Source organism: Asparagus officinalis, chromosome 5 (assembly GCF_001876935.1).
Source record: "Asparagus officinalis chromosome 5, Aspof.V1, whole genome shotgun sequence".
NCBI lineage: Eukaryota > Viridiplantae > Streptophyta > Magnoliopsida > Asparagales > Asparagaceae > Asparagus > Asparagus officinalis.
Genome location: NC_033798.1, coordinates 59464068 through 59480658, shown reverse-complemented (window position 1 = coordinate 59480658; position 16591 = coordinate 59464068). Strand labels below are relative to the sequence as shown.

General features: G+C 32.6%; 1 protein-coding gene across 4 annotated transcripts in view; it reads right to left on the bottom strand.

The window, feature by feature from the left end:
• LOC109843483 (serine/threonine-protein phosphatase 2A 65 kDa regulatory subunit A beta isoform-like) overlaps positions 1 to 14796 on the bottom strand; it is a 32561-nt gene extending 17765 nt beyond the window's left edge. For 2 of the 4 annotated variants that reach the window (XM_020412418.1, XM_020412421.1), the window contains exons 1-2: positions 14664 to 14794; positions 12613 to 13036 (exon numbers count right to left, since the gene is read on the bottom strand). In XM_020412418.1, the coding sequence (XP_020268007.1) occupies positions 12613 to 13005 (393 nt within the window). In that variant the 5' untranslated portion in view covers positions 13006 to 13036; positions 14664 to 14794. Of the gene's footprint in view, positions 1 to 12612; positions 13037 to 14439; positions 14517 to 14663 lie in introns of those variants that run through there. The other 2 variants (XM_020412419.1, XM_020412420.1) reach the window with 2 other exon arrangements.

Here is a 16591-nt window from a genome sequence, read left to right as displayed (position 1 = left end):
AGCAGAAATATCAGCAGTAGTAGGGGTAGTAATTGCAGTAGAAGAGATGTCAGATCCTGTCATTGTTTCTGAACAGGATAGTACAGGAACAGGAGGATCACAATCTTCTAGTACAAAACCCGAAGGTTAGAATAGAACCCGAAGGTTAGTGTGTAGGAACCCGAAGGTTAGAATAGAACCCGAAGGTTAGTGTTTAGGAACCCGAAGGTTAGTGTCCAAAGGTTAATCATTTAACCAGAAGTTTTTTTTTTAAATATATATTTATTTATTTATTTAATTTTTTTTTTTTTGAGGAACTCTTTCTAAGAGCTTAGGCAAGCATACAGGACTCTACCAAAAGAAGGCCCAACAAATGAATGGGCCAACTAAAAAATACAACAGCTGCTGCCAATAAATAAAAAAGGCCACAGTCCAACCAAGCCCAAGCAAATTCGTGAGGCGACGGGAGAGCTTCGGAGGAGATCTGGGGTCGGCGACAGCAAGCTTCGAAGACGATGACGAGCCTCTCACAGCAATCTCCTCCTCCGAGCCTCTTTCTCTCTTTCTAGGGTTAGGGTTTTATTCTCTTCTACCTTCCTTTTCCCGCCATGGCCGAGGATAATGGAGCAGCAGCGACGGCGACTATGAGCTTCACGGCGACGAAGCCTCAGGTGACGGTGGCGGCGCAGAAGGCCGAGGCGGCGGAGTTCTATAAGGTGGCGTTCGGAGCGAAGGAGGGGAAAGCGATCGATCTGGCAGCGGCGGCTCGCGAAGAAGACGAGGACGAAGGAGACGGGATCTGAGAGGAGGAAGATCGCCAAAGGTAAGGGTTAGGGTTTTCGAAGAACAGCAGCAGTGCTTTTTTTTTTTTTTTAGAGTGGCGGCTAGGCGTTTTGGAGGCAGTAGGGTTAGGGTTTGAAAACCTGCTCTGATACCATGTTGAGAGTGAGAAAATCAGAGTAGTTACAATTTCATTCATCTCCATGGGTATATATATGGGTTACATATGGGTAATAGGCTAATGGGTTAATGCCCTAACCGATAACCCAAGAACTAATTTCTAACAATATAGCTATATATATATATATATATATATATATATATATATATATATATATATATATATATATTGTATTATATATATATATATATATATATATATATATATATATATATATATATATATATATATATATATATATATATATACACACATATATATATATATATATATACACTCTGAATCCTTAGAGGTTTTCCAAAATCATGATCTGACTTATAATCAGATATGTCATCGAATTGGGACTCAAGGTCGGATAAAACATTAATGACAAGAGATTTACCTTTAGACATATCTTTCAACCTTTTAGTTAGTTCTTCATTAAGATTATTCATTTGTTCACCAAGTTTAAAAGGCTTATTGTTTACTGATTTGATGTTTTCAGTGAAAGTCTGGGGAGTAAAATGTGGTATAGATACTTGGTGAATGATAAGTTTTTCTTTATATCTGGAAACATATTTTTAATCCTATCAGTTTGTTTTCCTATTGTTTGGAGGTGAATGTTAGCAAACTTATTTTGTTTAGTCACAAGGACAATACTATCTTGTTTGGCTATGCTACTCAAAGATTCGAGAGTTAGCCACTCGAAGATTCGAGAGTTGTGATGGGAGTAGCTTTAACATTTTCTTTTCCAACTTTTATTGGTTCAAGGGGTGGATGTAAAGATTCTGTTTCTTTATCTTTATCTATTTTCCATGTATTAAAAATTGTTTTCAATACAAACGCATTATTCTCAATAGGTAACTATTAAAGAGAATTTTTTAGATCTAGATTTATAACTTCATACCATAAGAAAAAAAGGTATATTTTGCTTGATGATACGCATATAGGTATAATATAAGGCTCTAATAGATGATCTAAAATCCTCTTTATAAGTTTAGAAAAACCACTCTCTTTTGTCTCAATTTTTTGGAGAATTAAAATCTTTTCTTATGAATTATTTATCGATTTCAAAAGAGGATTCATAATCAAAATAACTAATAGCATTTATACTACTTAATTTAGGATTGCATTTAATATCTATGTTCTTTTTGGGAAAATCTTTATTATTGGAAAGATGTAATTTTATAATGTTTTTATTGTTTTCACGTAGGGATTCTTTTTATCTGAACCCAGATAGCTTAGCAACTTAAGCATCTTAAAATGACACTAAAACTCAACCTGACAACAGTAAGGGACAAACATGGATGGAGAAGCTCTAGACGCACACTTAGCTAATGGGCGAAAACCGTGTAAACTACGACCACCAGTTAAGGAAATAAAGTCTTACAAAAGAAACCAGGCAAATAAGCTAAATATTAAGCAAATAACAATTTTCTCAAATAGTACGCAATACCCTCACCAGACAACAACACCGGATGAACACAGAACAAAGCTGTGTAAGTCGCAACTATAGCAAGTACAAAGAGATCTAAGAAATAACACTAAAATCAAGGTTTTAAATGTTGGATGTCAAGTTCATGTCGATCGGCTAAAATTCATGTCGGATAGCGAAAATCAGGGATATGTTGGGGGAGATGGAAAAACATATCAGATTGTCATATCTGATGGTGTGCATATGTGTAATATAAACATCATAAATGAAACCTAAATATACTTAATAAATTATACTGTCTAAACATATAAAAAGTAAATAATTTATGATACTTAGGTTTATGTTGAAGAAAAGAAGTGAGAAAAGAGGAGTCTGATGTTGATGGTTAAGGAAAGAGAAGATCACCCGATATTGATATCTAAGCAACAGCTCGGACAAGAGACCGATGAGATGTCGAAGGAGAGAGAGAAGATGAGCAATGGAAACAACTTCAGCCTTTTTTTCATTTTCCCTAACTAATCGGTTTTGTCTTTGGAAGTTATACTAAGACAATCAAGAATTTAAACTCAAACATGATTAGATAAATATAACCAAAAGAATAAAAAAATCAACCAATTTTTCAGACTGAAAAATCGGCCGACATGTCCCCTGATATACCCGCCCGATATATCTGACATGTCCCTCGATATATTCGATATGAACAATGAAAACGCAATACGCATTGAAAAGCTCCATATCGTATCGGTCAGCCCCTAAATCTGACGTGTCGGCCGACACGTCCAACATGTCGGCTGACATTTGAAACACTAACTAAAATATGCTAAAAGTACTACATCATACTACAATATAAGAGCAAATTAACTCAATGTAAGCTATAAAGCATAAATAGTAAAAAGCTTAAAACTAAAGCCATTAGAAACCAAGCATACAATATTGTAGTGACTACAAATGTCTGCAATTATTTTATTGTAGTTTAAGCATTCGTACAAGGCGTGAGTTGTTTCACACAATATCACCAAGCAGGGACATACACCGACGAGCCGAGAGACGGTTGAGTGGAATCTTGATAGTTACACTGAATTATCATAAGACAAATTTTGATAAAAATTCTCTTGTTGAGTGGAATCTTGATAGTTACACTGAATATCAAACCATACATCTATTACAAAAAATGCTTATCTACGTTAATGCTTGTAAACAACAAGGCAATACTGAAAAAGACATTGCAAGTGAAATGTGTTCCTCTTTTTCGAGTTAGTTACAAGGTTGGTGGATCGTTATCTCACTCCAACAGAAAGAAATAACATTCTAAATAATTATAAATAAAATCAACTAGGAGAACCAATTCTTAATACAAATGGACATTATATAAGTGATGTTGTCTACACTTTACTCTTTTCTATTTACCATCACTTTATAAGTTTAGCTAATGTCTACGCTTTACTCCTTTCTATTTACCATCACTTTATAAGTTTAGCGAACAAATTATGAATTTTAAGTGCAAAACCCTTACAGATTTAAATGGTACAAAGACAATTTTCTTTCTAAAGTTTACCAACTACATGATTGTAATAATCCTATTTGGAAAGAAAAATTTGTTCGTGGTCTTCCGCCTTTATTTGCTGAGAGAGTAAGAGAATCCATTAAAGAACAAAGTAATGGACAAATACCTTATGCTCAAATTCCTTTTGAAGAACTAATTCAAATAGTAAATACGATTGGTTTAACAACCACCACCAAGTTAATACGATTGGTTTAACAACAACCACCAAGCCTTAATCATACATGTTTGGGATCAGCTACATGAATCATATTCTTCCATTCCATTCTATAATGGGTCATCTCCTTCGTTAAATTAGTCCTAAGCATATCCTTCTTAATTGCTTCTAATAAAGTCATTTCAGGTCTACATCTAGATCTCCTAGCCTCATTAACTATAATATTATCATTTTTCCTAGTCGTTGCACTAAGCGGTCTTCATTGTACATGATCAAACCATATTAATCTATTCTCTCATTTTATCCTCAATAAAAGCAACATCTAACTTACTACGGATGTATTCATTTCTTATCCTATCTTTTAGTGTATACCAACAAGATCATCGTAATATTCTTATTTCTGCTACACTTATTTTTTAAACATATTTTTTAATTGCCCAACACTCTGACCCATAAAGCATAGTTAGTCTTATAACCATTCTATGAAATTTTTTCTTTAATTTCATTGGTATTCTACAATCACATAAGACTCCTAAAGCACTCATCCATTTCAACCATTCTGATTTAATTTGATGTACAACATCATCCTCTGTCTCACCAGCATGCCTAATGATTGATACTAAATAGCAAAAATGATTAGTTTTAGGTATTTTTTGGCTATCAATATGTACCGTAGGCTCTCTTTCTTTCCTAATTTTACTAAAAACACACTATATATTCTAGTTTTGTTCTACTAATTCTAAAACTTTTAGATTCAAGAGTTTGTATCCATCTTTCTACTTTAGAACTAATCTCTTCTAGTTTTATCCACTAACACTATATCATCGGTAAATAACATACATCATGAAATTTTGTCATGAATGTGCTTAGTAAGTTAGTCCATAACTAATACAAAAAGATAATGACTTAAAGGTGACTCTTGGTGTAAACCTATAGTAATAGGAAACGGTTTAATCTATCCACTACTTCTTACTCTACTTGTTACTCTATCATATGTATCTTTAATCACATCAATATATATACTAGATACATGTTTTTTTTTTAACACCCACCACATTATCTCTCTAGGCACTATATCATAAGCTTTTCTAAATTGATAAAAACCATATGTAGATCATTTCTCTGCGCTCTATATCTCTCCATCAACCGTCTCAAAATATGTATAGGTTCTATAGTTGACCTCCCAAGCATAAAACCAAATTGATTTTCAGATATACTTGTTTCCTTTCTTAGTCTTTGCCCAATTACTCTTTTCCAAAGTTTCATAGTATAACTCATAAATTTTATACCTCGATAATTTTAACAATTTTGTGCATCTCCATTATTCTTGTATATCGGTATCAAAGTATTAATCCTCCACTCATCCGGCATTCTTTTCGTCTCGATAATCGTATTTAATAGTTTAGTTAACCATCCTAAGCCTATATCTCTAATAACGAAAAATTCTTCAAGAACTTCTGAGTTAAATACTTTATGTGAACACGAACAAAATTTATTTTTGATACTATAGATGTCATCACTGATCCATAAGCAAAAAGAACGCAATTAACTAAGTATCTCGAGATGACCAAAAACAAAGAGAAAAATCTAGTGAAAGCCATTGATGGAAAGAAGAATAATGAACACTATACTTTCTCTGAAATCATAAATAGAATTCAAACTAAGAAGAAAATTGAAAGTAAAATAAATATTGAAGAACTTTAAAAAGAACAAGAAAAATATGAAGATAGAAATTCTTGATCTTAAACATAAAATAAAAAAATCCGAAAACTTATTTAGAAAATAAAAGTATAGAAGAATTTGAAGGTTTCAAAGAAATAAAAAACTTCGAACATGAAGAAAACTCCAATAATAATGAATTTATAAATTCTATAAAAACATATGTTGAAAAGAAATGGAGATGTAAGATCATGCTTAACATTATGGATGAATACTCTGTTCAGCACACCGCTCTAATTGATACTGGAGCAGATGTGAATTGCATTATAGAAGATCATGTTCGTTTTAGATTCTATGAAAAAACATATCATCTAGTTAGCGCTGCTAATGGGCAAGCTCTCAAAGTAAGATATAAACTTACTAATGCTTATATTTGCAATGGAGGTCTTAAAATCAAAACTTCCTTTGTCTTATTTAAAGACATCAAACAACGTATTATTTTTTAAACTCATTTTATCAATATAATCGTAAGCCTTTTATTGTAGATAATCATGACATTCACACAAATGCCAGTAGTCTCAATGTTTCTTTTTGGTTTAATAAAGAATCAGAAGACATATTAGTTAATCGACTATTTTCTATCTAACATTATAAAGAAAAATTTATAAATGTTCTTTCTAATGTAGAAGATGATAATAACAATTATCCAGACTCCTTCAATGAAAAGATTCTTAATAATAAAAGGAATGTTCGTTTCTCTTATATAAAAGAGTTTTCTCGTATATCTTTTGATAATAAATATTTCGACATGTCAGTCCAAATGGATGAAAATCTTCTCTCCGTAAAGAAGAAACCAAAGAACTTATCAAAGATAATCTAATAAAAACTTCCTATGATACATGTTGTTTAGACTCTAGCAATTATTTGAACACGATTTCAAGTCAAATTATCGATTATAAAAGATCAAATAATCTTGTATGGATAAACTATCAAGTACTAGAATATCAAATTAATAACATTATACATGGAAAAATATTCTCAAAATTTTATATAAAAATGAGTTTTTAGCAAATGCAAATATTAGAAGAAAATATATTAAAAACTATTCTCATCTTACCTTTTCCTTTCTACACTTAGAAACGAAGGCCACTAGAAAACACTTACTTTCAGTGAGAATACCTAAAGTTCTTAGAATATTATCTTCATGAATGTTGAGAATTTCTCATATTACTACGAAAAATAATAATTTTCTTTTCCAGAAATTTTGAAAAATACTGAAAACAATTAGAAATATTTTTCGATACTTTAACAAAATATTAAACTCAAATACACATTTTTGAACATTTTGCTGGAAAAAGATGTCTCGTCAAGCTTCAATCTCAAAAGCTAAAGGAAAATTCTATCGCTCAAACTAAGTGATATCTACTTGCTCAACCCAAGCCTTAAAAAGATCAAGATATTTCTATGACCCAAGATTACAATCCCTTATTATATGATCTTTAATGATCTGTGGAACAGTATATGTGCTCAAGAGAAAAAGCAAATCAGAGTTTACATGACTCATTTAGTCTATCTTCCAAAAGAAAAGATGAGAAATATATTAAACAAAATAATCAGCTACGAGAAAGATTTATAGATCTTTCATATGAGATTAATTATCTCTATCCTCATTCTAATAAGGTGACATTAACATCTAAAGAGATGTTTCAAATTCTTAAAATACCAGAATACATTGAATAAAATATCTGCAACAAGTGTCTAAACAGAAAGCAATATAGTCTAAATTAAATATTTTGTCTCAAGACATTCAAAATGTTATTAAGGCAAAAGTAGAAGACAATATTGTTCTCCTTCTGAATGACCACAAAGAGTTCACAATTCTTATGACATATAACTCTCCTCGATTTGTTGTAATCCTCCGTGAAATTCCTAATTATATATCTCACATAAAAGCATGGCTTGTCTCTAAAATTGAGAATTACAAGAGATCCCTCATTTACAGTCCAATAAGGTTAAAAGGATTGTCAGCCATTGTCAAAAGACAGCTATCTTCCTATCTTCAATAAATCTTGCGCACCTTCAATTCAATATTACGGCTATATTACATGAGAGAAGCAATTTTGAATATTTTCCAAGTTTGTAGATATGGGACATTTCTACCGTCTCAGGCTCCATACTCACAGCTAGTTTCATTAGGAACGCTATGATATAAGGTTGGATCGCTTTCAAAGTACCATCTACTTCTACAAAAAACTTGAATATCTAATCGAAGATTATTCATATTATATGACGGATGGACTTCAGATTATCTACACAAATATTACTATGGCAGAAGTTTTTCAGACAATGGCAGTCAAAGCAGTCATAGAACGATGGATGACCAATCCACCAATTGGCCTAAAAACAAGAGAAGTATATGATGTTTCATAGCGGCAAAGCACTACTATGAAAATGAACTCTCTTCTTCGGACAGTATACCAATGGACAGTGACTTGGTAGAAGAAATATGTGACATGCTATTAAATTATTGTAAAACTATGAAAATGATTAATTCTAACGACTTAAAATTTAAGTCAATCAATTTTTACCAATATATTTTTTATAGTTAAAAAATAATAAACTCTAATGCAATTTTGAATCACAGCTAAGCAGAAGCAGCAATCTACAAATATAATGAAATGCCAAAGCTGAAAAGACTGCATACAGTATGCTGTCAATAGTTCTACATTGGATTCTCACTTAGGATACTTAAGCATGAAGCAATTCATGATCCATACCTACCTACTTTACAAAGACTACTCTATAACCCATTTTCATGTGGGTTTTTGACAAATTTGCTCGAGTGGGTCCCACAAATCATGACAAAGCATCTTTGTATAGTATCTTAAAAACTCTATAAAACGGGATGAAGTTCATGAAGATAGGGGAGGTTTTTTAGAGAGTAAAGTGAGAAAATTCTCTTTGAAATCCCTCTTGTTTTCTCTTCTTGTTTTTCTTTTAAGTTTGAGTGAGGTTTGCTTTCAAGTTTCTTTCGAGTGTTTGTAAGATAAGTGTATAAAGTATGTACTAGTACTACTACTTCGATGCTGGCCAGTTCATCTCCCAACTCCTAGTTTATAAAATATTTCGGTATGTAAATTTGCTTTCTATCAAGTATGTAAGTTTGCTTTCTGTTAATACTACTACTTAGATTGCTTTGAAGTTCTTTATTTTGTTTCAGCTTCCGTTGTCTATTCTCTTGCTTCCATTTTTATTGTTTTACATTTTTCTTTTTGATAAACATGTAAACGAAGAAGAAGATATAGCTATAAATAGTATTTATATCCTCTCCTCCGTCTACACAGTATTACTCACGAGCTAGCTCTGTCATATAAAGGTTAAAAACAGTCCTGGTCATGATTGGTGTCAAAGCCAAGTTAGTTGGTATCAAAGCCATGTTAGTTGGCCTGCAGCTGGGGAACCCTCCATCGGCTCGCTGGTGTATATCCTCGCTTGGTGATATTGTGTGAAACAACTCACGTCTTGTATGAGTGATTAAACTACAATAAAATTATTGTAGACATTTGTAGTTAAAAATCACTATAATAATATATGTTTGGTTTCTACCGGCTTTAATTTTAAACTTTTTATTATTTATGGTTTATAGCTTAAATTGAGTTAATTTGCTCTTACATTCTAGTATGATCTAGTATGTTAGCATATTTTAGTGTTTTTTTTTAAATTCTCTTTTTACTTGTTGCAGTCGCGACTTACATAGCTTTGTTCTATATTTATCCGGTGTCGTCAACTGGTAAGGATATTGCGAACTATTTGAGAAAACTGTTATTTGCCTAATATCGAGCGTATTTACTTGGTTTCTTCTCTAAGACTTTATTTCCTTAACTAATGGTCATAGTTTACATGGTTTTCGTCCGTTAGCTAAGTATGCGCCTAGGGCTTCTTCATCTGTGTTTATCCATTGTTGTTGACAAGTTAGGTTTTAGTGTCTTTTTAGAAATGCCTAAGTTTCTAAGCTATCTTTCTTCAGACAAAAAGAATCCTTAAGTGAAGACTATGTCAATTAAAAATTCAGATATTGTCATGTCCGAATAACATAGCATACAACCAAAAAGAAGCCAAATCAAACTATTTTCCCAAATGGAAACTTTTTAGTTTTAGAATAAGCAAAGCTAAAAAATATCAACAACATGGCACTCTGTGGAACCACCTAGATGTTGAAACTATCGTATTATTAATAACCTATGTTATTGCAATATTTATTAGAAACATTATTCTTGATATTTGTACAAGAATATATGCATTGTTTGACAAAGTAAATTACAGCTTTATTGCTTAATGATGATTTGTCCAATGCAGATATGCACCAGCGGATTTGTCTAAGATGACCAGCATTATAAATGGTCTAAATTGACTAACGCAACATGTAGCGAACAACTGAATCTACACTTTGAGCTCAGAATACATTGTTATATATCAACCATATTAAGTCAAGAATATTCTTAGTAAGAAGGAGAATCCAAAACTATCTTGATTTGGAATTCTCAAACATCCTACATGCAAAATTTCAACTCAAAGAGCACGTTTTAAAAAAGTAGTAAAATTTTGAAAGTTGTCTGAGGTTCGAACAGAGAAAGCGCTTGATACAACTAACAGAAACTAAGAAAGAACAGATCTTAACATAACTAGAATAAAGAACAAGTGAGGTGGTCAATTGAGAAGGTACCCATAAAAGAAAAGACAGAGGTTTCTATGTGACTCATGACCCATCTAGCAAAAAAAGGCGGTGTAAGGGGGTCCATTGCCTATAAATGGCAGATGATTAAATTGAGGAGTTTTCCTCGCAATGATATTTTAGTTACTTGCCCTTTACAACTAGGGGATCCACTGGGAAAATTTGAATGTTTAAGGGAGTTCCATGAGAGACAAGATTCCTAAGGTAGGGGGAATTGGTGGAAAGGAAAGTTCATGGGGGTTTCTCGGGAATCCTCCCAAAGTTCAAGGGGGTGTTTTGTGAAATGTAATCATCATAATAAGAACTCTCATGAATCCCATGTACTACTCCTGATATGTTTGCCTTGAATATAATATTTCCTCAAACATTTTTTCTAATGTGGAAATATGTGCCTTGAATATCATATTTTCTAAAATCTATACTACATATAAAAGATGATTGATGTGCTAAAACTTTTGATTGTCCTTTTTACCCCTCTCAAATTTGATAATTATAACTTTAATTATTTTCTTTATTTGATTTATATTAAAACCTCATTTGATGAGTCTTAAATTGAATTAAATTAAATTAATTATAAATCATAATAATAATAATATTTAATTAGTTTCTTAGCTCTTAAAGATTCCATAACTAATTTAATTAAATGCATATATTATGGATCCAATTAACTAACCATTCTTTTATTTTCCCTTTTACATAACATTTTTTCATCTCTACACTATAAACTACGGTCATCCATTCTCTTCAATCCACCATATCGCCTAATAAGCCAAATTCCTACACCAACACAATGGTTTATGAAATATGTTATATGAAAAGTTTGTCAAATGGTCTATAGTGTACGTAGCTTGTATATGTATGTGCACATGCATACATTGGATAATATTTATCAAATGGTATGCAAACTTAAAGATTTATTTCTTATGGAGTCGAACGCTATATCTCATGTTCAATTTGTAGCTCTTGATTTATGTTTTACCACTTGAATCCTTGAAAAAGAGAAGGATGATAGATTATAGAAAGATTGTTATTTGAAGGTCGTGATATTTAACAGTATGTATACATCTGATTTGGGAACCAACGATTATTTTTAGTGTGTGCATTTTTTTACTGTATATTAGTAAACTTTTATTGATTTTTTAATACTTAGAAAGACTGAACGAACTTATTTTTTACGTTTATGTAGAGCCATTTAAAGATTTTTCCTCCTTGCACAATATTGTAAAGAGCTTTTTGTGATATTTATCATAAATCATTCTTTTTCTATCGAATATAGGTCGTAAGTTATGCTTTCTTGTTCATTAGATGTATTCATGGTTTAATTCTTAACAAATTACTTAACTCATTTGCACTTTAAGTTCAGAGATGCTATCAACTTATCAAACACTTTCAATATTTCTTGCCATTTTAATTTTCTTACCTACATTAAGCATTTTTTATGTTCTTTCATTAATAATTATGTTGAATCATAAAACTTTATTTGTCTTCTTTTTTATTAACCACCAATAAGTTTTATGTTCCTATTAACTTTAAACTACAGAGATAAACAAATAAAACATATTGGCTATCTATCTTCTGCTCATTGAGTAAATCAAAATACACAAACCTATATATGATACATTTGATTGAATTGCATAAAACTTTTGATTTCTTATATAAGATCCAGATCAATTTGTCCCTTGATTGAGATTCTTTAATTTGGATTAAAAATTTGATCTATACAATTCCCATGAACTGAGCTATTTGAACAATGTCATTATATCAGTTGTGATTCCATCTTGCTACTATAGCTTTTGTAATTTTATATTAATAACAATTTTTGCTATTCCAACAAGATACTAGACATACAATATTAAGTTTTTATTTGGTGGCCTTTGTAACTTTCATGCATGATATATTGAGAATCAATATGCCTTAAGTAAATATTATATCGTAAGTACATATTTAAGAATCAATAATGTAGAATACATAATTTACTATTAACTTCTTAAATCAAGTACGCCACATGCAACGCATGTGTTGCATAGTAATAATAAAAAAAAAGCCATACATAAACTTGTGACGGCCATGACAAAAATGTGGACAAGACATAGCAAGAGAATGGGGCATAAAGCCATAATTCAAATGAATTAGATTCTTTCGTTGTTACCTTTAATAAAGGGATGAAGCAGTCCACAATATGACTCGCTTTCATCTGTCCTCCAATTTGACACAATGATTCAACAGCCTTGTCCCTAACACAAGTTTCCTCTACCGAGCATAGTGTTTCCAAGGGCTGAAGCAAAACATGAGCATGTTCCACGCCTCCGACATATGGGATAAATACACCCAACTGCTCTGCCATTGCAAGCAGAACCTCATCATCATCGTCATTGTTCTCGCTAAGAAAAGGTATTAACTCTTTTCTTGTTCTTTCTTCGCCAAGTGCCCGTGAAATAGTAGGAAGCCTCTTTATGGAGTTTAATCGCAATTGTATGTCATCATTTTTCAACTCATCTATGAGAATTGCAATTGGATAAAGGGGTTCATCAACCATAGCCATCAGAATTTCCTATTTCCTTATGCCTGCAAAACTTAAAAAACAGAGAAGCAAGTAAATTGTAATACTATTCTGAGCACATTGTTATAGTTTATATAACCAAATGGTCTAAGCAATAATTTATAAAACAAAGAGTTTAGCGTGCATTGACTTTAAAAACTCCTAGCCTAGTTGCTTAGGGACCAAAACTCTCTGCCTTTTGGTGGTTACAGACTATAACTTAAAACAGCATAACACAGCTCAAGCTTTATTTCATAGTACATATCATTGGTATGTCCGCCAATGGAATAAGGACATTCTCATGATATTAGAAGCATGAACAATCCCTATCTGAGAACAAATGCAATTTAATACATTCTACACTCAGGAAGTAGTAATCTCCGGAAAAACTTTATTAGATAATTGAAGTCAGGAGCAACGGAAACCAGGGATTTGAACTGTGGATTAACCAAACTCAAAAATTATTTATCATATTCTGCACACTATTTGCTCATTGGATGACTAATAGTGTTATCTCAAATACTTTCACTTATAGCTAAAATGCAAATACCTAAAGCAATTTCCCAATTCCAGCATCCAACCATCAAGAAAGCAATTTGAGTCGAGAGAACAAAAGTTTTATCACATCCAAAACTCTGATTAGAGGTACATTGAGCCTATCAAACAATATGTATAACTACAGCACTGGTGAAAATTTCTGAGTCAGAATTTGGCGAAAATCTCTTCTGATGGTTCCAGTGCAAACAAGTATAAAAAACAGCTAATTTAGCTAGAGCTATCTTGTTGTTCTACTTGTTGTAGTTGGGTGCTGCCACGTCATATATCATATATCATTAAATATTTCTACTTGCCACTAAAACATCAAAATTAGCGGATAACAAACACCAAAAGAAAAAAGGGAGACTTCACAAGCAGACATAGACCGATACTGACATAACACCATATGCAAGTAGCCAATAGGGACCAGAATCCCAACAGGAAAACTTACAATTTTCAACAAAACTGAAGCGCATTATGCACTTAAATAGACCCACTAGATCCACAAGGCTTGGCTTTTATAAATGATTCATCAAATTATTGTTGCTTATTTCAAACTACCACTTTAATCTCATTCAAGACATGTATAATTCTCTCGCCATTCTGAAGCTAATCAAATTGTCAAAAAGGTCAAATTTTTAACAAACTGCCACCACTTTAATGCTAGACATATTTAAATAATAGTAGGAACAAATCCCAACTCTATGATTGGTTTACAATTTGTGCGATGTGAGTTTCGTAAAACATTTTGCATTAACCAAAACACAACTAATGCCTATTTCAGTCCAGCTAAATAACAAATCACAATTGATTATCTACAAAGACGCGATTTTGACAAAACAGAGAGGTGAAACATCAAATTTAAAGCAAAAAAAAATGCTCATTCAGGATGTAGGGCACCGTAACATTTGACGATCTGAATCGGTTACAGGAGCATAGGTTTGATTCCATTTTTGATGACTCAAGAGGGCATCGATTCAGATCCTATTGAACGATGCAAATTCAAAATGAGAATAATAATTCTTTATCTAATTCTATCTGAAATCACGGCAAAACTAGGAATCGCCTCATTTCGATTTGTAGGCAGAGAGAGGGAGAGGAAGAGAGGGGGAGAGAGATCTTACAGCTTGTTTCCCTCTTCAGATGATGGCGACGGCAGATCTCGGGGGCTTGGGCGATTCCTCTGAGAGAGAGAGAGAGAGAGAGAGACGGGGAAATTTTTGGGATTGGGTTTTGGAAATAAACTTGGCAAATCCTTTTTTTTTTTTAATTAAAAAAATCAAAAACTAATGTCATCTTCGTAAATTTAGTTGATTTCAAATTAAGACATGTAGATTATTTTATAGAATAAATTTTTAAAATAAACTCATTCAAAATTTTTATTCCCAAAATTGACATTATCCAAATTTATTTATCAAAATCGACTCACTTTCTTGCCACTTTAGCTCCGTGGCCAGAAAGTTGGTCGTTTTAAAAAAATCATGATCATAATTAGTCGAGGTTGCCAACCCCGACTAATTAGGAACTCGCCCACAGTCATCCGGTGGTTAGGCCTCTAAACATTGCACAAAATGGTCGGGGTTGGGTCGGGTTTGGGAACCCCGATCATTTCGACTTGCTTCGAAATGATCAGGGTTCCCAACCCCGACCATTTAGCAAAGCTTGGGCAACCCCAAACAAAAATGGTCGGGGTTGGGAACTCCTACTATTTAGCAGAAACCCTCCAGCTCATACTTTGTTGGAAAATCTCATCTCCTGCTAACACATATCAATCCACAAGTTTAACACCAACTCTCTTGCTACACATTTATCAATCCATAATCAATTTCAAACACAAATAAACACATATCTTTATATATTTGGAAATAAACTTGGCAAATCCTTTTTTTTTTTTAATTAAAAAAATCAAAAACTAATGTCATCTTCGTAAATTTAGTTGATTTCAAATTAAGACATGTAGATTATTTTATAGAATAAATTTTTAAAATAAACTCATTCAAAATTTTTATTCCCAAAATTGACATTATCCAAATTTATTTATCAAAATCGACTCACTTTCTTGCCACTTTAGCTCCGTGGCCAGAAAGTTGGTCGTTTTAAAAAAATCATGATCATAATTAGTCGAGGTTGCCAACCCCGACTAATTAGGAACTCGCCCACAGTCATCCGGTGGTTAGGCCTCTAAACATTGCACAAAATGGTCGGGGTTGGGTCGGGTTTGGGAACCCCGATCATTTCGACTTGCTTCGAAATGATCAGGGTTCCCAACCCCGACCATTTAGCAAAGCTTGGGCAACCCCAAACAAAAATGGTCGGGGTTGGGAACTCCTACTATTTAGCAGAAACCCTCCAGCTCATACTTTGTTGGAAAATCTCATCTCCTGCTAACACATATCAATCCACAAGTTTAACACCAACTCTCTTGCTACACATTTATCAATCCATAATCAATTTCAAACACAAATAAACACATATCTTTATATAATTATTACATCTATAACAAATCTTTAACAAAAACGTAACATTTAATTCACATACTAAAAATCCAACAATAATCAAGTCACAGTAGCCTTTCAAACATAAACATCATAGCATTCCAAATATAAACATCGTATGAAGTATATCGAAATTTAACAAAAATTTAGAGCTTCCTCTCCCTCTCCCTCTCCCTCTGCATCTTCTTCCTCTCCCCCTTCCCCATTCACCTTCAACATGAGCTCGGATGATCTCAATGTAAGCATGATGAATTATCTCCTAATTTGCATGATATGCTCCTTTCGGGGATTTCGCTCTATTCTTTCTACAGGATCTGGAATATGTTATTTTAATTCAAATTGTCGGAGCACACGGTCAGGCACGTGCATTTCGACAATCTCAAAACATATAATCGGTACTCGAGCACGCCATATATCTTTACCTTCTCTGCAAAAATCTGGTAGTGAAGCTAAAACCAGTTCATAGGGCATCCACTTGACCTATAAAGAAAATTATGTAAATTCACATATCAGTAAAAAAATGTATTGATTGAATATATTTAGATATTATAATTTTA